This window comes from Centruroides vittatus, unplaced genomic scaffold (genome assembly GCF_030686945.1).
Source record: "Centruroides vittatus isolate TY-2023 unplaced genomic scaffold, ASM3068694v2 contig_459, whole genome shotgun sequence".
NCBI classification, from domain to species: domain Eukaryota; kingdom Metazoa; phylum Arthropoda; class Arachnida; order Scorpiones; family Buthidae; genus Centruroides; species Centruroides vittatus.
The window spans coordinates 1,581,914-1,609,002 of record NW_027122255.1 but is presented as its reverse complement, the minus strand read 5'-3'; the positions used below and the strand labels follow the sequence as shown (position 1 = coordinate 1,609,002).

At 30.3% G+C, this 27,089-nt stretch overlaps 1 protein-coding gene across 7 annotated transcripts in view; it reads right to left on the bottom strand.

The window, feature by feature from the left end:
• Positions 1-27,089, bottom strand: part of siz (Brefeldin-resistant Arf-GEF family protein schizo) — a 118,048-nt gene that overhangs the window by 48,091 nt on the left and 42,868 nt on the right. For 2 of the 7 annotated variants that reach the window (XM_067272898.1, XM_067272899.1), the window contains exon 1: positions 6,221-7,221. The exons of 3 other annotated variants lie outside the window; for them this stretch is intronic. In XM_067272898.1, the coding sequence (XP_067128999.1) occupies positions 6,221-6,888 (668 nt within the window). In that variant the 5' untranslated portion in view covers positions 6,889-7,221. Of the gene's footprint in view, positions 1-194; positions 615-6,220; positions 7,223-27,089 lie in introns of those variants that run through there. 2 more of the 7 variants (XR_010881086.1, XM_067272906.1) reach the window with 2 other exon arrangements.

Sequence of the window (27,089 nt, the reverse complement as noted above, 5' to 3'; positions counted from 1 at the left end):
ATTAACCTTTTAAAAGATTCTCAACTTCCATTGCGTAATTCACCAAAATAACAGGAGAGGGGGAGATATTTATATCCTACAAGTATCGAATTGAAGGGAACAGTCGCAACAGGAAAGCAAGGGACCTGGATCTTCTTCCCTCATTATGCAAAAAAAAAAAAGAAGAAAACTAAGGACTGACTCGTTTCTCTTACCTTATTTCGAAACTTTTTAAAATTGGGCATTGTGTCTTTGGCCGAAATATGTTATTAAAAAACACTACGCAGGATAGTAAACCGGCACTCTTACTAAAGAGATCAGGCTAATGACAGACTCTCGTAGTCGACACGACTAGAATATGACGACGCGTGCCTGGGGCCACGTGACGCGACGTCAGAGGATGGACACGTGGTATCGAAAATGATTTTATTTCATAAACAAATACAAAATTCTGTTTATTTTAAAAGATAATCATTTCAGGAAGGTTGCATAAATTTATTGTTTGTTTATACTTCGAATTTAATTTAAAATTTATAATTAATTTTAGTCGAATTTAAATCTCTGTTTAAAATAAATGCGTCACACAAAGCAAGAGAATCAAATTTCCAGCAAGAATCTGTAGTAAAAATCATCGTGAAAATTAATATTTATATGTTTAATTACGCAGAATTTTAAAACAAAATCAGAACTTAAGCGAGAATATGAGATTACGGAGCGAGATTTTGTAGCAACAACTCATTTAATAAAGTTTAATTAAATTACACGACAGACCTTATCCATAATAAAATTTGTTAAAGACAATCATAAATGACCCGTGTGTACTGCTAATCTGATGATTACAATCATTATAATGATTATAATCACGAGATTATCACGCTCTATCCATGATCATCACAAGAGATTGCTATGATAATGAATTAACTTACCTCATATATATCAGAAACACTTTATGAATAATTCTGTATATTAATATGCTGATAAGCGACAAAAAATTTACCTATCAAATTTTATACGTTAAAAATGACTATGAAGATAGAAATTTTTGATTAACTGGAATGAGTAAGTAGATCACTTTATGAAAAATTAATTTTATCGGTCGATAGTTTATATTTTTCTTATACTTTACCAATATTTTATAAGCAATAAATATTAATTATTACTTATAATATTAAGAAATAATTTGAAAAAATTAATAATTCAGCCAGTTATTTAACCTACTTGTAGCTGATTAAAATGGAACAAGTGTATCAAGTATAAAAGTAAATATACGCTATAAAATTAATTTATTTTTGATACTATTTGTGTTAATCATTTCGTTCTCATTAAGTGATTGAAAACTGGAAGAAAAATTAACACTCACGTCATTATAGATTACTGTAACACCAGGGCACATAATCACATTCCGCAGTATTTTATTTCGCCTCGTTATTTAAATCCTTGGTACAAATAGAACTGAAGAAATGCGAACACTCTCAGAAATGGATAAGTAAATCTTATCGAGAGTTTTAATGCAATAAATAATTTGAAATCTTGGGCTTAAGATTCAGTGTATTTTTAACCATTGAGTCTCGAGCCCCAGATTCTTGGTGCTGTTACGATCGAAAGGTTACCTTACATCATTCTTGGAACTGATCTCGCTGACAGCTGATCATTTTGGATCTTATTGTAAGTTCATAACTTAAAATAATTTTATGATTACTTTTACAAAAAATCAATTAAACTCCATGGTTTTTTAAAAGTATTTTCGATGAAAATGACGTTAACTACAAAGACCTCGTCTTCATTGACGTCATATAATCAATGTAAACCTTGTAATTTTTGTTTTTAATAAATAATATTCCGAAAAATTGTATCTGTAAAAAAAATATTCTAATACTTAGCTCTCCGAATTTAATAATTAAAGACATTGTTACAAATCAACGGGTTTAAAGTATAAAAAAGAGGTCACACCATCGAAGGAATGATCTCAATAAATTATATTACTGAATATATTTGAAAAATTTAAGCTTTTGAAATATTCGAATATTGACCTAGTTTCTCATAAATAGCCTTTTAAGACGAGTCATAAAAGACAATTATTTATTACTTTGCAGCACAGAAAAAACAATGATTGCACGTACTGCGATGCAATCCGACTGGGCGTAGCCAGACAGAGGGAGAGAAAAGTGCAACTATCACTTTCACTATATATAGATAGGTCTGCCCTTAGTAAATATGCTGACCGATATAAACATATTCAGAAATCGCACGTTCGGTTGCAAAACAAAAATGGAGAATTAAGAGTGTAGATGTATACCAGTTATACACGATCAAATAATGCAAGTGCGCTGATGTAACCCTTTTCGAAAAGGATATAAAGATGTAAAAAAATAATGAGGGCAGAGAAAGGGCACAGTTGCCCAAATTAACGTGTGAAAACTTTTTTCCCCCCTACACAAAAAGCATCATTGATACCGAAGCACTTGTTTTTGAAAGGGTAGAATCATGGAGGAACAAGAATTAAACACCTACAATTAAATATCAGAGGAAGTATTAATTGTGAAAATTGTTTGAGAGTGGTTTTTAAAATCAATTTTTTGAATGACACAAAACTCGGTCACACCACACGAGTGCAGTTACTTAGATTATCCTTTAAGGAACAGGTTCGCGCCTCATCTCAATAACTCGAGCCTATATATACGTATATTTTTAGTCGCATTTTACAGGAAGTGACGAAGAGAGTGTCAGTGACCCCAGTTCTAATTTACAGTCAAATCTCTGCCGGTGCATTGAGCGCTAACCATGTCAAAATATGGAACGGTTGCCAACGCGAATTGTTTTTTTTAATGATGAATTGGAAAAGTGACAATGACGTTACTGATTTAAGTGTGTCGCAACTGTATTGTTTTCTGGATACAATTATATTAAATTATGTATGGAAATTCCCACAGAATTATTCAATTTTCTGACAGTTTTATCTATTGAAAACAGTTATATAGATACCTGATTGTATTACCTAATCGGTTCTTGGAAAACACGTCGTAAATCGAGTCACAATTTTCTATAGGAACAATGTAATAAATTGAATTATATTCTTAAAAATAAACGTTCAGTTATATAACATAACACTGAAATAATCACCAAAACATATACTACTATAGTTTATGAGTAGCCATATTAGACATAAAAGCGGAGGTTACGAAGCGAACGGTCGTAAAGCGAGGGTATACTTTTCTATCTTAATTCGTGTTATTCAAGATAATTTTAACTTTTCACACTTTCAAAATTAAATTATATATTTTAAAATCTTTCAAAAAAATCTATTTAAATTTATTTATTAACTCCCGAGCCTTAATAACGCTTTATAAAAATGATCCTGTACATAATAGACACACGTACAGTACATTAATGAATAATGCAGTAATAAAAAATAATGATTTAGCTAAATTTATATAAAAAGAAGAAACACTAATGCATATTTTAAATAATTTATATTGTGCAATATCATTTATAATAATAATAATTATAATTTTCTTTTGAAAAATTTAAGTTTTGAGGACACGCAAATAGGTGGAAGCTCACGGAAAAAAAAGCGATAAAAATACTATATCTTCAGGAAATTATTTGTTTATATACGAATTTAAACTTAAAATCTCTTATTAAATGTGTAAATCATTCTTAAAAGAAGTTAAAAAAATAAATATTTTATAGCATTTTCTTCTTCTCTCCAGTCTCTAACTATAATAAAACGCGTTAATAAGAAAAAAAAATTAAAACAGTATTTTAAATTCAAAATTTGTTTAAATTTTTTTAAAGTAAAATAAATAAATAAAAATAACCAGAAATACGAAACAAACAATAAATAGGTCAGTCGGAGATTTTCTTGGCAACACGTTATATAAAAAATTTCTCACGCGCTGCCATCTTCCGGCTATTTTGCGCATTATATTTAATTAATTAAAACTGTTTAAAAATAGTAAAATTATTATTATTATTATTTTACAGTTTTAATTATTAAAAAAAATTCTAAAAATTTTACATAATTAAATAATTCGGAAATTACGATTGTAACATTTAAAAAAACAAGTAAAATATAACAGAAAAATGTTATATGTAAGAATAAAAGCAGCTCAATTTGTTAAATATGGTTTACTATAGCTTAAAATTACAGTTATAAACCTAAAAATCAAGAAAATCAAGAATAAAAACTGTTTAAAAATGTTGATTTTCTACCTCAAACGTCACTCGACCCTCGTTAAATTCCCAACTTTCCTACCTCAAATTAATTCATTAAGATATAAAATTTCCCCCAAAAGAGGGAAACTGTAATTAAATGTAGGAGGTAAGGAAAAGAAACTCAGAATTTTATATAACCGAAAACTGTTTATTTAAACCACATCCTCTCCCTCTCTCGCACGGGATTAACATTGACCCTTCCATTATCCAAGACAGAAAGTAGGCTAGTAGGCTAAACAACTTGTTAACTGGTTTTCAGTTTTATTAACGAGTTTTTAGTTCTGATAAGAATATCGACTCCGATGATAACAGCGGGTTAAAGTGATAATTTATTATAAGGAAAGAGAATTATTTATGAAAATGGAGTCTACTTCAACAAGGTATTTTTCTTACAAATAGAAAAAAAAGGGGGTGAATACCTTTTAGAATAGGAAAAGAGGGGATCCAATCGATCAAAAATATAAAAAAAAGGTAAATTAATTTATGATAAATTAAGATTTAAACAGAAATGGCGGCACAGAAGTGGAAGCAGCAGGCCGTTTTAATGAAATCAGATCGACACCACCCCCTTTTTTTTCTTGCGATTCTTTCTGTTTCGAGTGCAGATATCTTCATTAATAGGATAATTATTTATTTGAATATAAGAATTTTCCTTATGAAGTGTTTCAAATTTTGACGAAGAAGTCTTTAGTCTGTATAAGTATGTCGTTATCTTCAAATGCTTTATCAATAACCTTCTAAAGGAAAAATATCTTAAGAAAAAAAAAACAAAAATGTGTAAAAATTAAGTCACAAGAGTTCAATTCTGTAGAAGAAGCGAGAGGAAAAAAAAAATAATCTGTAGAATTTTTGAAATAAAAATGCCTCAATTTCTTCAAGCAAAATTACTGAAACTAAACTGTTGCAGCTTATTAACGTGTAATAAATTTAAAATTCCAGTAATAAATCTATAGAAATTAGTGCTAAATGAATGTTAAACAGGCGAATAATAATTATTCATTTAGAAAAACGGAAAATGTTAATTCCTAAAAACAAAGTTTGATTTTTTAGGAATTAACAAGTTTGCTTCAATAAATTCTTTAATTTTTGCTTTAAATTTCCTTAACATTTAACAGAAATAGTAAGGTTTTTCCTGTTATAATTTCAATTACTCTTCCGGGTTTTTCGAAAAGAATCGTTGTGACGAAGAAAAATCCCAAATTTTCTCCCCACAAAACTGGATATTTGTTCACGAATCCATAACCGAAAGTAACAAGTTTCCCGAATTTCCGTCACTCGTTCGAACGTGAGAATTTACAAAATTATAAGCTACGCTGACACTTCGTTCCAGGAATAGATACGAGTGAAGCGCAGAAATTTCACTGAAGTGCAACAAGTGACGTGTGCAAGGCGCATAAAAGTAACGGATTCTGCATACGAAAAACGCATTAACAGTTTTATCATTTAAAATAACACTAAAATGTAACAACAATAATGAATTTTTATTATTTTTCATTACGTGATCTCAATGAGTCATAACTTTAAGCTGACTTTTCGAGTTATTCTCGTTTCGAATAAAAATAAAAGAAACCTGCTCTAGGTCTCAATTTATAATGATACCAATTGTCACAGGACAGAAACGAGGAGGGAGAGAAAGAGAGGAAAGAAAAAAAAAAAAAAAGAATCATTTTACTGCAGGATAAAGAGAGAAAAAACAGATCAATAATTAAAAACTATTTCCTTCCCCCTTCTCTTATCTACTCCCCTTATCAGTAACTTGACCAAATTTATTGATGGCACAACTCTCTGGGTGATATTTGACATAATGTCTACCATTAGCATCACTCATTTATTCTTTATGGTTGCCTCCGTTAATAAGTATAAATTACGATCGTATTTCTGATGCCATATTTTTAGTATATATTTTTTAACTGAGTTTATAAACCTGCCCAACGGGGTGCCATCTCTATTCATTCTCCTATATCATTACGCTCCTTAAATGGATTTAATAATTAGGAAACGATACATTGTTTCGAAGTTTTCCTACCTGATTTTTCTTCCATAATCGCGAGGTGGTGTGTGATGATTTTTTCTTCCTGCTCTTCTAGGTTTGTCGGATGTTACTCGTTCTAGAGAGAATGCTCTCGGCTCCGGAAAATCTTGATGGTAGAGTGCCACACGATCCAGAGTTCTTCTGGTCGAACGTGATAATCGAATTCCTTCATTATCTCCAATTACTAGATCCCTCCAGGTGCGCGAAGACTCGGAAGAGGATGGTTCCGATCGCCCGACTTTTGCTGACCTTTGAACTTCGTCTAAATGTTGGGTACGTTTCGAAGATGAGTGTCGCAGGGGTCCACATCGACGATAATCCTTTAACCAGATAACATCGTGAGGAGTCACGTGCGACCAATCAGTTTCCATAGCAACATTGCATCTCACATAACTGAAACGAATGGAGCCGAGAGTCGGACTGAACTCCGTCGGAGGAACAGACCCGTGACGTCGGTACACCAAAACTGTCACGTGAAAACAAAATAGCCAATAGTAACGATACAACCTGCGGCTATCTGCAATACTTCCTGTAAATGTTAACTTTGGCAGAATGAATTCAACGAATTCGAAACTAGGATTTTTCGACGGAGGAAAAAACATTTTCATTTTAATATCAGGATAGGAATAATTAACGAAAACATTCTTGAAGTTCTTTGGCATTCAGAAAACCATCAAGATGGAAAAAAGAATGCGAATAAGGATCCAGGTAACTTCCTTGATCTAGTTAACAGGACACCCAACGACGAAGAAAACATTTTTCCAACAGAGTCTACAAGAAGGAAATTCTTAATGAGGATACCATTTTTCGAAACCTCTTCAACTCATACTGATTTCGAGAAGTTCAAGATTAATTTATTCAATTCTGCACGCTGTTAAATTATGCTTTTCTCCTTCGTCATTTCAACCACTTCCATATCAAAATTTAATTTTCGTCCCTTCGGAGAAAAATCCATAAATTCTGAAGATTTTGCATAAAGACGAATGCTTCAAGTCTAGCAAAGGGAGGGAGGGAGATTTTTTCTAATGATGCCAATGCGATTTTTCGTCACGTTTCGTAGCTATAAAGCCCAATTTTAGTTTGGGCGATAATTAAAAAAATTCGAGTCGAAAAACAGATACGACAAAACTCGTCCAAGCATATTATAATAGAAACCAGTTATTTACCACAACGTCCTTGTAGATTCGACCCTTGCACTCGCAAACCTACGTTGCTATACTAAGTAACAATTAATACCCAAACGGGTAACCACTGTACATAAACATATGCTTTACCAAGGCATTAACATAATCAATTTCTTTATCATCAAAACGATAAAAAAGACCCTTCACGTGTTCTTTCGATCCAGAATACATCGAGCATATTACTACTTATTCAGGAAACTAGATTTATTTTTGATGTGTTTACTCTAGTTGTTATCTAAAACAGTTCGTTATATCGATCCAGAGGGGGGAACGAAAACAAACTGATTTTTCCTGCATACTGTTCCAATAAAAAGACAGAATAGTAATTATTAAGTAGGATGTATCGGATTAATCTTGTGTCTTGTAGTGCCGTATCTATCTGACTTAAAAGGTCAAAGTTGAGACGGTGAGGTGGGTTGTTTCTTACACCATATTTGCGCATGCGTTACTTTTTTGGCATTTAACTAAACCCGTGGTTGTGTTACCAGTTAGCCAGTTAAATGTAGGTCAAACTCGATCATCAGCAATACGACCCTGTAGAAGGTTAAACTGGATAGAGCACGTAAGACTGGTCTCTCAGGGACACAATTCGTCTATGAAAACTAGAATTTCTATAATTACTTTATTTGTTTTACACGTTCGAATGTCGATACATTTCTATTAAAACATACGCACTGTCTCTCCATATAAAATTATCGGTTACGCTACGATTTCGTAACATTAAAAAATATCATTTACGTCACGTTTAGTCATCCATATAACGATATGATCCTAGACCTACTAAAAAACAGGCATTAAAAAAAACTAAAAACCAACAACTTTTGCTTATTATTCTCCAATTTTTCTATATTTACGGATCGTTTTTCATGCGAAGAGAATATCCAATTTCGGAGCTTGTTTTGTTACAAAATATTCTCGTTACAAAACAAAAACGTGACGCAAGATACACTACACACCTTAACAATTATTTATTAATAAAACAAGTGACATTAGTCACGCTTGAAATATTTTTAATAATTAAAATTCGTAATTTAAGCCAGAGAAACGCACATAAAAAGCCACGAAAACGTAATTTATAAACCGCTGTTAAATATCTAAAAATAACCGCCACGAATAGTAAACATAGTGAACTCTCTTGATTGGTCCTTATTTACTAAACCAAAATTATACGTGTCTGTTGAGAGTTATAATCCAGAATCTAATGTATATAAATATGGTTCAAAAGCCAGTAAACCACTGCCTTGTTCGGATACAATATCATATATTTTCACCAAATTTTCTATAACAAACACTCACATTCACAATATACAGAAGCACGATTAACTGACTTTCGGACGTGAACTAACAGAATCACGTGATCGAAAGAGGCCCTTTTAAAAACTTCCCAGAATCCGTGATCCTGAAAAATCGAGTGATAAAATCTGATAACGAAGACTTAAGAGAGAGGGTTTATTTTTTTTATTTAACAAGAAAATCCCTCGCCGGATGACCGACCATGCATTGTAAATATTTTTCTTTTATTTTTATTTATTTATTTTATTTTTCCTGAATAATTAACTTCAGTTATAGTACAGTACTTGGCAGGTCAGGCATCCGAACGTATATACGTGATCGAGACGATTACATAATAACGATAATAAATTGCTAAGAACAACGCAAAAAAATGAAACCAATGAACGAAGAACAATAAAGGGATGAGTTCGGTGACCTCCTTTACTAAATGACAAATTTGGATATAATAAATTTAAATTAAGACGGAAGTTTATTTTAAAATATTTTCTTTTTTTAAGCTGTTCATATATATATATATATAATTAGAATAACAAAGAAGTGTTCAATTGACAAAAAAGTTAGAATAAAAACTGAACAAACCATTCACATTCCTCTTTTTTTCCTTATAAAACGCGATCCGATTCGTTGAAAATAATGACAAAGTGAATAAATCAGTTTATAAACTTAGTCATAATTAATGATAATTAAAGGTGATTACATTTATTCTTCCGATTTTCGAATCATTTTTCTTTCAAATGAAGAGTTTGTAGTTAAAATTCTAATAGATCAATCGCAAGAAAAAGGGTTAAATTATACAGAAAACAAAGCGAAATTTTGTTAATTAGCCGTTTTAATTTGGAAATTCGTAATTAAAGTCTTCAGGTTACGTGTTAAACAAGCAACACTTAAAGGGCAGTGCGCTTTGAAAAAATGTTAAAATGTAAGCTTCTGTATCTCTGATTTTTTCTTAAATTTTTTCCTGGATTTAGAAGGGAGCCTAGCCTATATTTCTTTACGCATTGTTGAATGTTCAACCTTGACAATATTCTTTTTTATTGTCTCGAACATCTTCTGGGAGTTACCTTTAATGGTCATACGCTTCTGTTGGCTGAACACGTGTTGACCCATTGACATATATTGCAATGGTAATTCTAACTGTTTCTTTATAAAAATATGTTTCTTAATTGGAAACTACATTTTAGAAAATTATTTTTCGTGTAAAATAATTCAAACAAATTAATCATTTCTAAGAATAAAATGCAGTAGCGTAACAGGAGGAGGAGGAGCAGCAGCAGCAGCAGCAGCAGAAAAGGCAGTGGGGAAGCAAAGTAGGAAGAAAAATTGGAAAACAAAAGTTCCACTTTTGTGGTTAGCAGGAAGGAGGTGGACTAAAGAAAGAGAAAGGTTGGTTAGAAACATGAAACAGGACGAACCGGTGACAATTGCAGGCTCCTACTTTATTCTCGACACGAGTAGTGACATATTATATTCAAATTGGAACGATTCGAGTGTCGTTTTGAAAGATTTATAAACACGAATACATCAAAATATTTATAAATTTATGGCGTGAAAGTTTCAAAAAACACAGTATTTTTATACGTAATAATATATACACATGCACGCAGAGAGACAAGAAAATCGACCCACGTCGATCTATGGCATCTATAAATATGTATGATTTAATTTAATGAAGGCAACGTAATAAACGGCGATCATTTATTATTATTTTACGTGTAATATATTACATTTATCAATTCAGGTAAGGGAGTAGTAATTAAATATATCACTCTTCATTTATCATAAGAATTCGCTTAAGAATCGAAAGAGATTTCGCGCAGTTCTAGAGGGGGAGGAAATCTAGCAAGAAAAACAAGTTTGTAGGAAATATGTTATGATATTTTTCTTATAAAATAATTCGATATTCTTAAAAATAAATTAAGATAATTTCAGTTTATTAATGATTTTGCTGTTATCAATATGTCTGTCTGATATTTAAGAGCTTATAAGAATGATTTGCTTGACTAAATCGAGAATATATTGAGATTTATTTCATAAATTAACTTTCTTTTTAAAGAAAATGAAGAAATTAAACCTCCTTTTCTTTTTTTAAAAAAGGGGAGAGTTTAATTTACATCTTTTATCTTCAGCATCTTGATTTTACATCTTCTCTTATCTTTAACCTTAAAATAACTTAGCAAAAATCTCTAAAACTTGTTTTAAATATTGAAAAATACTTTCTTTTAAAAGTTTGTGAAAATAATTTTTTAAGTCCTAATTTTCAAATTGCGAAAAGAATAATCAGAAACTGGTCTTTGAGCGACTGAACTATTAACCACCATTTATATAGAAAACACAACAATACACTGCATTTATAGCATAATTGTTATATATAAAGAGCCTTATATATATATATATATATATCATCTTTATATAGAAGCTAACAATAACGGTCGTGAATTGAAGATCCGACATATAAATATTAGACAGTATATGATTTTCCATTTACGATTGCTCGCATTACGACTTCCTGCTCTTACTAGTGACGATGACAATAGAAAATTTTATACATAAAATACTATACATTTCGTTAACCATTTCGGTACTTTATTATATAATTTAAAAACAATTTCTAAGAATCGAACTTCCATTCTTAACATTAAACCTACGGATAGTCGGGGTTCGATTTACGACGAGACTCGCTTAGCGACGGTTTTCTAGAAACAATTTAAGACGTAAAACAGAGTATATTGTACACACATTTTAAAATTTATACATAAAATTTATAAAATAAAAATTTAAAAGCGTATTTTTATTAATTAACGCTCTAAAAGGGAGTAAAATATATGAAAGGTTCTCTGTATGCTGCATGCTGTAAGTTATAAAACTCGCTTCTTTGAGCAAAAGTTATTTTATTAATACGTTAAAATAAGGAAAAAATTTAAATTTTTTATTTTTTAAAAAAAGGCTAATTTCACAAGAATGTAATGAAAATCGTACGATTTCCACTCACCTCACAACTTTCTCTCGCATCACTTCGAAGAAAATTAAACAAAAGTAATTAAAAACATCATTTAAGAATATTTAATTAATTAAATAACCTTAACTTCACTTTATTCTTCAAATATTTTAGATTTTCGAGCAAGTTTTTAACCATTTGCTCCGCATACATCTACACGAAACCCGATTTAACGCATGAGTTTGAAGGTATTTATCGTTATTAAATGACGTATAAAATTTTTAAAATAAATATTTGCGCGACATTTTATAAACTTTTAAATCTTTTGTTGACGTCAGCGTGTAAATGGTTACACAAGGCTCATTTGTACGAATTGGCTCGTGTAATTAATTGGTGAAGTAGAAAGCGTTACGTGTAATCATTCATTAAATCGTTAATTAATATGAAACGTGACTGTTCTAACCAATCGGCATCGACGTTATAAAAACATATCGAAAGTGAAAACTTTTTCTTATTAAAATATTAAAAACAAGTGGTGTGAAAAGTTACGAAATAGATAAAAATAGGAAGAAAAAATAATATTTCATTCAGTTTTCTTCGTATTAAAAACGTTAAAAAATTCAAGTAAAAGAATATTTAAATTATTTTACTTGAATTTTTAAACGTTTTTAAAAATAATTTTGATTATTTTAATAATTAAAAATTAGTAACTAACTTTAAATTGATTATTTATCAATAGATGGCGACACACTCGATTTGCTTAGCAAATTATTTCACTCTAAATTTAATAGCCAAATCTAAATAATTAAAAATATTTGAACGCAATCCGGCATTTTCGGCGATTCTTAGCGTTTACTATTATTTCAAATACTGTATTTGACCGCTTTGATATTTAAATAAAGTAAAATCACCACATTACAACATTAATTTTGTTTAGATTTCGAAATTTCTTAATTTCTTAAGAAAAATACATCTGCATCGAAATTAACAAGGATTACTATAAAAATTGCAATTCACGCAACGTCGACTTCTTTGCAGCTAAGGCGACGACTAAGTCGCTGGCATAATTTTAATATAAGAAAAAGCTAAAATAATGGCAGTAGGAGGAATTTTCTTTACTCAACTAACATTGGTCACGATTACGGTTGAATAACGGAAATGAAATTCTATAATAAAAACGACGCAAGATCAATAAAATGGACATGAAAGTGACAAAGTACCATTTTTAGCCTAGTATCTCGCAGTATTTGCCAGCATATTTTCTAAAAAAGCGGCTTTTCTCCACTTCTCATTATTCTTTCCCTTTCAAATTTTTTTCCATTATTTGGAGTAATTTGATTCATCGTATTTTTCTTTTAGATATACATGATATTTATACATAATTTAAAAAGGAACTGCGTACTTATTTTTGATATTATTTTGCAAGTCATAGCATAAATTAGGCCTTTTCACCTACTTAACAATCGTATCGAGGATACATTATATGTCGGGACATGGAAATATCATTAATGCTCGATGGCGCCATCTGTCGATACTAAACAGAAAAAACTTCAATACTGTATACTTTCAGGACAAAGTTTCGAAAAGTAAATAACGATTAAAATATTAATTAATAAACCGTAAAACTAAGTAATTAAGCAGTTATTATTTTTACTTAATAAAATTTTTATAAGTGTAAATTTTAAAGAAATATTCAAAGTACAGCATCGCCATTTTTGAAATCTTACGAAAACAGACACTTATTATTGTTGATTTATTTAAATCGTTTTTAAAATTGGATTAAAATGGCAAAAGCTTTTGAAAATTTTACAAAAAAAAAATGATATTCTCTCGAAAGTTTTCCTTTTGAAGAAAGAAAGCAAAGAAGTTAATGCATTCGTCTGTCCAACACTTAACATATATTCTTCAGATAAAGCTTTAAGTGGTGTGTGCAATTGGATACACGAGGAACAGCAGCAGCAGCAAAGGCAACAATTGCACCATTTCCAGTTCTTTCTTCAAAAGAGAAGAGGAAAGAAAAAAAAAACTTTGCTTTTAGTCTTAAATGCTTTCAATCCATTAGTGCCTTTTAAAAGTACACAAAAATCTTTTATTTACGCAGCAATTAATTTTTTTTTTTATAAATAGAAAATGCATCTAAATTAATATCATCTTCACGTTTTTATTTTCCCTGTTTAAATTTTTAAATTTAAATGAGGGAGGAAATAAACATCGTAAATATTTGCATTTTTTATATATTTTCGAGTGTGAAAGGCTCAGATTATTTTCTGCGCCTGAGATGTTTTTCTTTAAATTAATAAATTATTTTAAAACACTCGCGTGCATATGTAACTTTATATGTAGGGTGTTAGTTACACAGTGTAGTTTAGTTAATTACAAGTTAATTTTTATAATGGTTAATTTTTGGCTATCCTGTACACACCCCCATCCCATACACATACACTAGAGCGCTTACAAATACCACATCCAATATTTAGCGATTATAATTACACTGTGATTAAACTAGCGATATTCTTATTTAAAAATGATCGAAATATATTCTAAAGCTACAAGGATAAATGACGATGTAAAGCAGGGATGGGCCGCATGCGGCCCGCATTCATATATTTTGCGGCCCGCGACGCATAAAATGTGAATAAATATATCAATTTCCCAGCTTAAGGAAGTATGCAACAAAAATTCAAACGTTATTTTCTACAACTTATATATGGGAATAGTTTTTCCCACAAAGAATTTAGTAAAAATTAAAACAAGAAACCAGCTAACAGACACATCGAAACTAATTTAAAACTAGCAGTGACGAATATTTAACCAAATATGTCCAATATATTACGTTTACATCAGTTCCAGAAGCTAAATTAAGTATACTTATGCTAGTTTATAATTATATATGAATAAATAATTCTGATTTACCAACATTTTATTTCTCTTTCTTTTGTATGCGGCCCGCATCAGTTCAAAAGTCTTAAAATGCGGCCCTTACATAGAAAAAGGTTGCCCATCCCTGATGTAAAGGGTGATGTTTAGATAAGGAAGTTGCCTATTTCGCCTAACTCAGAAGAGTGATACGTGCAAAACAGGAAGGAGAAAAACATTAAATTTCTCTCGTAACGAAAATCTAAACATAAAAATGATCTAAATCGTTATATTTACGAGTGATTTTTAAAATTAACTCACCGATTAATCATCGTTCCATTCCAACAACAAGAACAGGGTCGTGCCATAAGGACGCGCTACATAGCGCTGCTAACGGCCGAAAAGGGATAACAATAAGTGTGGAGAGATGAAAAAGAATTTTTTCTCCCTTCGTGGGAAAGGGATGGATCTCAGAGAGGAAGATAAAAGGAAGGATGGGGTGGCGCTGACTGAATAATTTCATTCTCATAGGTAAGCTGGCAAAATACTCTTAAGGGGGGTCGACCGGACGACCTTCTAACCACCGAAGAAGCTCTTTAAAAAATATATATATATATAAAAACGCGAGTAGAATTCTTCCACAGATCCAAAATTGCACGAATTTTTGGTGACGTTAACGGCATTCAGTTGATATTAAAATGCATTTATTAATATTTAAGTAGAAATTTAAAAATTTAATCGACGTTTGCTTTTTTTTAATTATTATTATTAAAACAAAAAATTCCAGAATGAAATAGTTACCGATTTGAAAACCAGATGGCGCCGTAAGCGAGTGTGTCGCCATATATAGCAAAAGACGAAGTGGTTCTTAGAAGTCGAAGTGCCACTCGAGACTCTGTTTACATACGTTATTGCGCTCAAGTAAACACTCCACTCGAGTATGCATATAATAAAAATAATAAAAACCAGCTTTTAAATAGAATTTAAGTATAAAAAATATTCAAAATCGAATTACTTCTGAAGAGCGTTAATATCGTCACTCAGAGTATTCAAGAAGGGGGAGAAAAAAAATCGCTTCTGAAGTTACGTTTTGCATTTTAATTGGCCGTGACAGAGAAGGGCACACCCATCACGAAGTCCCTGAAGGGAAGAAAGAATAGACTTTCTTCTCGCTACGTTTTTATATTAAAAATTCCCCTCGTATCTATTACGTGGCATTAGCATCGACGAAAGTTCTTAACGTAGAAAACTGTGATCAAACGATAAAATGCCACGCCTCACCGTTCGATGTCACAATGTCGGGTAAACGTCCTAAAGATTTTCACGAACCCGTGCAATAGAAGAGTCACGTGCAACAGGATCCACTTTCGAAAATTAGTAAAGCAGCAAAAACGCGTAAAAAGCCAAATTTCGCGAAATCTCATTTTAATGCAACTTGGTGTTTAAAAGTCGTTTATTAAAAAACGTTACGCAACGTTTTATTCAAGGACAGAGTAACGTTACTCGAGACGAGATTCTACGAGCCGAAACACGTCATGCGTGTCGTCACGATCCGCGGCTTTCGGGAGGTATCGTATACCACACGCGATTCTTCTCCTCTTGTTAAAAGCTTGACCTTCAATTAGACAACAATGAATTGTTTTTGCATTAAAAATTGTCTCTGCTCGATCGACTAAAAAGCGAAAACAATTTATAAAAAATCATTAATACTGTAATTGCCTGACATTGGATACACGAAGCTCTGATATTCAGGCGCTTTGCATTAGTAGAAATTTTTAGTAAAAAGAATAATTACTTTTTAAATTATAAATTTTATCCTTTAAAGAATAAAACTCGTGAAAGCTTTTTAAAAACTAATAACAATAAATTTAACTTTTTGTAGGTTTGGATGACTCGAAATTTAATACCGTTACGCAGAGTTATGATTTATAATAATGTTTGTTAAAGCATCGATATTATATACTGTTACATGTATATGTACTTATAAACGTCAACGCAAGCCCTATAAATTGAAACACTAACGATTAATACATTAACAATTTCAAAATTTTTAAATTCACCGCAATTAAACAATACTTCCATTGCTAAGAAGTACAATCTTATGTAGTGACACTGTCCATTTGTCTAATCGCAGAAGTTTTGATTTATATCTCGAAACCCCCCCCCCATTTGAGAGTTGTACTCGAAATTTTTAGGATAACGATAGAAATTCCTACACCAAATTTGGCAGCATCATAGAGTTTCTACAAAAAATTCGGAAGAGGAAACGCATAATGCAAAAATTTATAAATTAGATTTGTGACTTTCTAAACGTCTAAAATAAAATTCTTTTACTCAAATTTGTTGTTGTATCCCTTTTAAAAACATAATTTATAGAGTTTACTTCTTAGAAAATTATTTTTCGGGCTCTTAAATTGAAGACAAAAATTATTATTCTTGTAAGGAATTTGAGACAAGGAAACAAAGCGACGATTTTCAAGATAATTCATGAGGATTTCAAGAAAAATAAACATCCTTTTAATACAATGAAACAGCGATACGTCAAAATCACTTCAGATGCGAAACTTTGATGCTCGCCCTTTTCGACAGCAGATGAAATTTGAAAAAAAAAATTGAATTACGAGATACGAAAAACAAAATCAATTAAATTTCTATAAAAAATGATTTATTATTTCTTTTATAATCATTTCAAAATGTTATATCAGATTTGTGCTTAAGCTATAAATCTCCGATCGGTAAACAACATAAATCGAGAAGGGGGTAGGAAACAAAAAACACGTGCAAAGTTACACAGTCCTGAGTACCCAATTCTTGTGACTTCTACTGGATTAGCATATCGATGAGATAAATGATAAACTCACGTTTTTAAACGTAACAGTGTGACAGGATCTTTAGAATTATAACGGTCGCTGAACTTAATCATCGTATACCGGTATCTAGTTTTTATACACACGTGTGTACACACGTATAAACTTTTTTTTTTTATTCTCCTCCTCCGTCCAGACTAAAACCCCCTCAAACTAGAGATAACCATCAATCGTTAAAACGATTTTAAGGAATTGATTCACCATGAATCTTGTTAACTCTATGGTAATTTTTTTTCCTTTAAATTGCCTACGTTGTAGAATAATAGGTCCTGTATTTTTATCAACAGGAATGCCTTCGTCATTGAATTCTCTTAATGTTCTCGAGTCGAGTTCATAAAACCTCATTATGTCAATCAAGCTTAAAAAAGGGAAAAAAAATCATCTTCTCTGAAGTTACATTGAAAACTCGAATGAACTTCTAGCAAATTAAACCTTATATCGGTAATTTATATAGCGATATCCGAGTGTGTTTTTTGCGCTAGGAATAATGCTTAATTACCTTTAAAAAATGTCAATATTTACGATAATTTATAAACATGCTTTAATGATATTCCTGTAGATGTTAATGGTGTTTATAATTATTTAAGCAGGTGATAGATTTTCTTGAATTATTTATGCCGGATTTAATTTAAAGGTCGTTTAACTAACCCAAATGTTTCCATTTATTCTTAGTTCCAAGTTGAAGCGTAAAAAAAAATAATTCGTATTGAAAAACTGTGTTGAGTAGTCAGTCAAATTCTTATTAAGGATTATAAAGCTTGATGTACTGTACACGTATGACAGTTTTATCAGAAACTGAAGAGGAAGCAGCAAAATTGCATCATTTATCCTTAAAAAAATCATTTATTCAAGTATTAAATTTTGCTCTTTTGCTTTCTAAATCTCGAATTTATTTATTGTTATTTTTTAAAAATAATTCGCCTGTCATCAACTATTTTAATATACGACGAATCGTCGTCATATTTAATATCAAAACAAGGGTCTCCCCGTACGTTAATTAATGACTATTTAATATTTATTATTTATAATTACATTTTAATAGATTTCTTTATTTCTATTATTAATTCGATAAATTTATATAAAACTATATTTTACCTACGCTAAATTTAAGTAACCATTGAGATGTTTACATTAAATTTTAAATGGGAAGTCAATTTTAGGGCAAGTTTAACAGCCCTGAAATCGGTTAACCGAAGTTCTTGCTTATCTGACTTTGGACCGTCTTATAGATTGTGTGTGTATGTATTTAATCCCACGCAAATTAAACATAAATTTAAAGAGAAATTTACTTTTACCGCTTAGAAAAGAAACTTTTTTTTTTCTTTATTCGTTATTTTATAAGGCGAGATCTAACATTGTCAGCTGTTTAAATATTTATAGTGTACTTAATATTGGGTTAATTATTTTTGTTTTGTTGTTGTAATTTGCAACTGATATTAAACTCGATATGGAAATTTCTTCCAAAGTTTATGTACGCCTTCGTTGTTAATGGAATATCGAATGACAAGAACCGTCGCGGCTCTACAAATAGCTTATTTGCTAGAAAAATGATAACATTACAACACGTCTCTCCCCTATTTTTCAAGCAATTTATTTAGAAAAAATAAATAAATTTAAATCAAGATGATTTTAGAGGTTCATTGGAGTCGAACGATCTTGTATACGATCCGGATGTTCCACGTCTCGAATGTCAAAAGCTTCGTAAATTCTGTATATGACGGCGACGATTGCCCTACATTTCCCTTCGCTTCGTCATTATAATTGTAATATATTGTAAAATTTTAAACAATTCTTTCTAATGTCAAATTTATTAACTCGCGCGAGCACAAAACACGTGCAAATTTAATTTTTTAAAACTATTTTCTGAAAAATTAATTAAAATTAAAGTAGTAATTGCTTTAGCATCATTATTTATACACAAATTAATTATTTTTCTACTTATTTGTACAATTTTTAAAAAAATTAAACCACGATAAGATTATCGGAAATAGCCAAATTAAAGCATGCAACAAACCTTTATTTTCACAATTAAGCAGATAATACGAATATTACATCTTTCTTATTGACTTAGCTGTACAGTACTTTTAATTAATATATTCCTAAATTATACATATATATAATTTAGAATTTGAATAAATAAATATATATAAATAAGTATAAAAGGAAAGTATTAAAGTGCATTTTGAATGGCCCAAAATGTAATCAATTTTAAATATAATTCTTCCTTTAAATTATACTTTGCTCGTTACAGTTTCCTGACACACTGAAGCACTCGAGTACTCTACAAATAGCCCATTTGTTGAAAAAATGATAGCATTGTAACACACTGAAGTACTCAAGTGCTTCAGTGTGTCAAGACTGTTTTAAATTAAACTCGTTGGCTGTGGAGAAAATTGCATTTACAGTTTGATAGGTACCCTTTTGAGCCACCCTGTATTTGTGTATGTATGAATGGATATACTGTACATACACACACACACACACAGGGTATCCCTCGTACAACACGGCACTTCTACAATACGGTTTCGCTCTAACACTGTTTCGGAAATCCTCCGTATAAAATTTCACTATTTTTAGGTGTAAACTTCGTTCTTCGATATATTTTTTTTTACTTCAAGTAAGCACATGTGTCTCAAATTTGCCCATAGATTTTAGAATATTGAAACTTTCAATTTGTTTTGTGCCTTTCGTTAGATTTAATGAAAACTGACAGTGCGATTTGTTTCTTCCTTGTCCTAGCTTTCCTATCAACCGGGTGTCGTCGTCGCTTTCAGACTAGCCCTTATGACAGTCACAGTGCTTTGTTTTTATACATTAATCTTCGTATTTAGTAAAGTTTATTTAAGTATTCTTAGATAAGTGTTATTAAACTTTTTTAAACTGCAAGTAAGCAATCATTCGTGAAATGAACGAAATATGGAGGTATCTCGGTACTCGAACAATTCGTTATTCGAACACAAATACTGTGTTATACGACGATACCTGTGTATATATATATGCACACACACAGGTATCCGTACATTAATTTAAATATAAATATATATATATATATATATATATATTTAAATTGAAAAATAATGACTTTACACTAACTCTAGAAAAATATTTCTCCTTAAACTCAATTTTCTTTATCAATATAAACATGAGAACTTAAAATAAAATTTCGATATTAATAATTAATCTTTAAAATTAAGAAAAAATATTGTTTACAATTTATTATTTGCTTTACTTTCCTGACCTAAATTTTAAATGAAAGTTTCTATATATAATTTCTATTTTTCATCGAAATCCTTCGATACTCCGATTCGTTATCATTTAGATTCATTAACTGATTAGAATTGCTATTTTTGAGAAATTTTTCCCATAAGTTTTCCTTGCGAATACGGAAAATTATTCTAAAAAAATTTTTTTAATTATAACTTCATACGTTAAAATACTGTACAGTTTACTGTGGATGGTGTTAGAGAGTTAAATTTCGTATTTAAAATAATGAAAAGTAATAATTGAATAGTAATTTACATCACTAAGAATGTCTCTTTGTTGTAAGACACTCGTTACATCTGTTCTTTCTATCGACAATTGATACGTAATGTTTTACAAAACAGATAACGTTTATCGTCTCTTCTTAACAGTAACGTCCTTAATTTAGTGTCTACATACGTACCAGCAACATCACAACGTCTCGTATTATCTATATATACATAACACATGCTGATAACCAAAGACACACACACAGAGATCCATAAATCCACAGATATTTAGAGATAGATAAGATTAATTTTACTTAATTTTAAAATATTTCTGAACAGATTTCGTTACTTAAATTAAAAGAAAAAAAACTGAGATAATCCATACAGAATTAGAATTTATTTGCATTGTTTAAAGTAATTTCCACACTACTACCTTCCACAATAAAAATGAAGAATTGCTTTAACCTTTTTTTTATTTTTAATTAAATTGTCAACAAGAATAAAAAGCAACTCTAGGTATAAAATATTGTTAACTTCTGAGATGAACGAAGTTTGACAATGGCGTTTGGAATGTCGAGCATGATTCCACTGACTTTCCAAACGCCATTGTCAAACTTCTAGGCTTACAGGAAGGCGGCACTGAACGTCCGACGTACACGTTTTCACGTTTAAAACTTCGGCCTCAACCTCGCTATTAACTCGGTTTACGATTCACGTTCACGGCTTGTCGTCCATAAAATTGGTTCGATTATAACAAGGAATTACAGTGGTTTTTTTAGGCCATTCCGTGACAATTTATGTAAATTTCTTTGTTAATTTGATAAAAATAATATTTCATACGTAGAGCCTTTTATTATTCGATTTGACATTAAAAATATGCTTAATGTCTATGTTTATGATCGAAAAACACGTATAATCATATTATATGTAGTTAAAAGTGATTTGTGCATATAATACAATAATAAAAAATTAGGCCAAATATATTTTTCTCGACTAATAGTTATACTAAAATGTCATGCCAAGTACTGTACCTGTACATGTATTTTTTATATGTACTGTACTTTGAAAAATGATTAAATCATAATTTCATTCATTCATTGCTTAAGATATTTCAGAACCAAGAAAGACGTCAAAAATTAGGTCGTACGTACCGGATTTTACGAATTTCATATACATTTTTTGATATAAGATTGGTAATTTTCAACCAAAATTATTCTGCATGAAGTAAGCACTTTTCGATTTATAAATGCAGTTTTTGAGTGTGAAATTTCATAAATTAAATGATCTGCGTTAATATAAATGCATTATTTCGCTTCTCCGCGATAATGTCTTCTGCAATAAAATCGCGAGTAACTCAAAAATGAAGCGAATCAAAAAAGAATTTCTGTTACTAATAACACAAGCTACATGAAAAAAATCGAGTTTAATAATTAACAAAGTGTTTTTGGAGAGAAAACGTCACACACAAGAAAAAAATCGAAAAGTTATAATCAGAAGGCGTGAAAAATCAGTGGAGAAAAGCGTAATATCATTCAGTACTTAAGCATTACATCTGGCTATCGAATGATACTTTATCTCAAAATTGAGACAATCTAAGACGAAAGTTAGCCAAAGATCACATATTTTAAATAAAATTTATGCTATTTAACTAAGATATCGACGACTTCTAGTCGAATATCTGAAGAAAATAGCATTGTTTCTGGAAAAGATAAGTCAATACATCGTGTAATTTTCAGATTCATTTGGCTCTAGATGATACGATATTTCTATATCGTTATATATAAAATGCAAAACACCTGTAAAAAATTAATAGATATTTTAAATTTATGCTTTAAGAGAACTACAAACAATTTATATTCACGTCTTATAACCTATAAATAAGAATTATAATGACGAAGTGAAGGGAAATGTAGGGCAATTTCGTCATCAAAACAGAGTTTATGAAGTTTTTGACATTTGAGACGTGGAATATCCGGATCTTATACGAGATCGTTCGACTCCAATGAACCTCTAAAATCATCTTGATTTGAATTTTTTTTTTCCTAAATAAATTGCTTGAAAAATAGAAGAGAGACGTGTTGTAATGTTATCATTTTTCCAGCAAATAAGCTATTTTTAGAGCCGCGATGGTTTTTGTCATTCGATACTCCATTAATAACGAAAGCATACATAAACTTTGGAAGAAATTTCCGTATCGAGTTTAATATCAATTGCAAATTGAAACAACAAAAATAATATAGATGTTTTCAGATAGATTCTAAAGAGATGGAAATCCAAATAACCAATGTAGAACCTTTAATTCTCCACCCGGAGGGCATTATTAGGGTCTTATTTGATCTGCTAAGCCAACGCCTCCTAAATATAGGCAGGTGTATCCCTTTATACACGAGGAGCATTGGTTAAATTCGTGTCGAACCCCTTGCCAAATCCCTTTTCATGAGGGTCTGTCCTGGATGTGTGGTTTAGTCGGGAATCAATCTGAAATCAGGTGTTGATCTTTTAATAGTCGATAAGAGCCGAAGATCTTTGTTAGTGGGGGAAGTCTCGTTTATCACGCGGCATTACCTTTGGAAAAAGGTTAAAATAAATAAACGAGAGAATTAAATACAGTACATTTTCGCCATTTCATTACAAGCGTAACAAAAAAATTAGCTTATTTATAGCCGTTCTGGCGTACTGAAAACAAAATCCACGAATTCCATGGATTACTTGAAGCATTTCGTTACCCAAATCGGAAGAAGTTTTGCATTTAAATTAAGAGTATTATAAAAAACTTCATATAAAATTAAAATTATTATTCAGAACTCAGACAGCGCATCAAACTAAAAAATATCAGGCAATTGAACTTAGGATTTATATAACCAAAGGCGAATTGGTTGCGCTTCAGTGGCATACAACAGAAAAATTTACGATAAGAACCCGCGAATCCGGAGTATTATTAATATATAATTTTTACATTCCACAATTATTTTATTTCTAATTTTAATAAATCAATTAGAAGCATTTAAAAAAATACGTCTACCGACAATAATTACAGACTATAGTAATGGTTCTATTGTTTTTACGTATGCAAATTACAGTAATTTATACGATTCTAGCTTTTTGCTACTAAAACTTTATATAATAAATTTGAATTTATTAAAAAAGTTTTGTAAATTTGTCAGCAGTTTCATCTATACATAAGCGTGCATCAAATCGATTAACTTCAAAGATTATTGCTCATCCACTTCTGATTTAAATCTCAATTTCCGTAGAAAATTATAAAGACAGCTGAAGTCTGATGAATAAATCGGGATTCCGAGACCCAAGATGAGATAAAATAGGATAAGTTTCCACTTTATAATCGCTTTAGTTATAAAATCTTAATTTATGCAAATATATACATACACAGAAGAGCATTGAAATGAATGCTGCTGTGCCCCTTACGTGCAAGATGCACATTTATGCCTTTCTTGCATCACATGTCGAATTTATTTCCTATTCATAAAAATGCACAGATGATTGATAAATCAAAGTCTCTCTCTCTCTCTCTCTCTCTCTCTTGAAAGGAATTAAAACGAAGTTTATTAAAATATAAATTTGTATTTAATATACTGAAACGTATAAATTCAATTAATTTCTGATTACGACTATAATTGGACGAGGCCATTGCTCCTCCACTTTCGACGAAGCCATTCTTCCCTCTCACTTTAAACAAAAAAAAAAAAAAAAAAAAAAAGAAAAACCAACCTGCATTTTTCTTGAGATTTTTGTGATATTTTCCTTCATATTCAACTAGATTATGTAGTGTACAATAATCCAGTTTACGGAGATCTAACGTCAAGTTCGATAGGTTCTAAATTACATAGAAAGATCAGACTTTTTATATGAAGCTTCACAAATAGAAGCATCATAAATAAATATAGTTTAAATAGTAAACGTCGGTAGCAGAACAAATTACAATGTATAAACATCACGCATCGTAGAACAGAATTTCAAGTAAATAAATAATACTTGAAGGATTAGAGTGAAAGACTAATCAACAACATTCAGGAAATTCTGCATGAAGACAGGAGGTTTATCAACAATTTTCAGGATTACCTAAGCATCAACTGAATATCTTTATACAGAATCTCTAGAGACTATTAAGAATAGTTAATAAATTCACAGAAAGCTCAAAGATTAATGTTATTTAGATTTTTCTGTAAAGATTTATTTAGAATATAACACGATCTACAAGGCGTAGTTTATATTTTAGCTCTTATCTGATACTAAATCACTGTTATTTTTGATCGTATTATGTTTATTGCGGAAGAAAAAAATGAAAAATTTTCTAGAAAAGTATGTGATATGAATACGTATGTATGCTTATAGTATTAACACAAATCGCATAATTTAGCAAGATTTCATTCGAAGTGAGTCGTCACGTAGACGAATAAACAAGACTGGAAAAGGATCTCAAACACGATAGTGTCATACGAAAACGTACAAAGTCTTCTCTACACTCAAAAATAAGAAGGAAAAATAATTCAAAATGAAGATATTACACAAAACATAATACTACTATACATAAACGGATGCAGTTAGACGAAGAAGAATATCCAAATTCTCTAACTCTGAACTTTATTATCGAATAAATTAAGTAAAGAAACCAATCTACATTATATTAAATCACATTTTAATCTCATAGTTTCGTGATAACAGTATTAAGTTATTTATTTCTACTCGAAAAAAACACCTCATAACTATTTAAAATATAAATAAATTAATGTACGGGTCGCTTAATTTGTGAAATGCATGCAAGGTAGGTGCAACTACTAGATAATTTTTTAAAATACATAACGTTTTATCCCCTTTATTATATAAAATTAAAATAAAAAATACGTGTCATAAATCCTATTTTCAAATCAGATAAGCTTTTTATCATTAATAAAAAGCAATTAACAGAAAGAGATTACTCAACTTTGCAAGAAAACTGGATAAAAATTTAAAATTTAATTCCTATTTTAATTTATTAAAACCATAAATTAAAGAAAACAAGCGTAAAATTGCCCATATTAAGTATCTACCGAAGCTACACATTTAATACATTTAAATTAATGTATTATTATTTAAAAAAAACATATATAAAAACTGATTTTTGAAGAATTTTAAACTACGCCATTCACTAAATAAAGGAAATTACTATTAGAGAAAGCTAGTAAAAAAATAAATAAAGTACTAAACTAGCTACTAAATAATTAAGTACTATCATAAAAACGGATTCAAAAAAAAAGAAATTCAAGTTAAGAAAGTTGTTAAAGATCCATTTACTCGAAGAAGAGAGAGAAAAAAAAGGAAACGGTAGACATTCATTTATATTTAATTACAGAAGACGGATACCTTTAATCATGTTTAGTTTCCTTTTATAAGTCGGAAAAGGGATGAATGGTGCTGAATTATTGGGCATTGAATCTTATTTACTTGTATTTTTCTTTCTATCATCGTCTCAATTTATCATCATCGTCATCAACTGCAACATTCTACGTCTTAGTGTAGTATTTTTTCCTAATTAAGCATCTCGTAAAATGTTTTTTTTTTTGTTTTTTAAATTAGTAATTAAGTATAAAAATGTGGCTTCGATCTTAATGAATTTAAATGTTTTTTTCTTTAATAATTTTGCTTTGATTTTATATTATAATTACTATTAAATATTTTTTTTGCGTGTTAAAGGGGAAATATTTCTACTTAATTAGACAGAAAAAGCTTAAAGTACTCATTGAAAACTATCTACAAATGACTAAATTAACACATAAATTTCAAAATTTAATGAATAATTTTTGATATTCATAATGTAAATTTTATAGGCGGAAAAAAAAAATAAATGTTCTTTCGAAGTTCGGCTTAACAATTCCTATTTGCTTTGTAGGATAACGAAGCGGTCGAGTATCGAAATTCATCCAATTAGGCAAAGTGGATTCGGTCCAATTAGCAGCAGCTGTGACAGATGAGAAGCGTTGAAAAGGCAACTTTAACATCGTAAAGACACGTGAAAATGGTGCCAACAAACATCACTTCAATTTGTGGCTTTGAACTTCTTTTTCTTCCTCAATACGCCATGTTTCTCATCACGCATTATCTAATACTACTTTAACAAAAAGCCAACCTTTACGGTAAGTACTTTTTTCTGGTTTTCCTGAAGGGGAAATATCGTGATCTTCAATCAAACATGGAAAAAACAAATCCCAAAACGAATGCATTAATTTCTTTCATGTACATCTTCAAGAATTTTAAGCGATT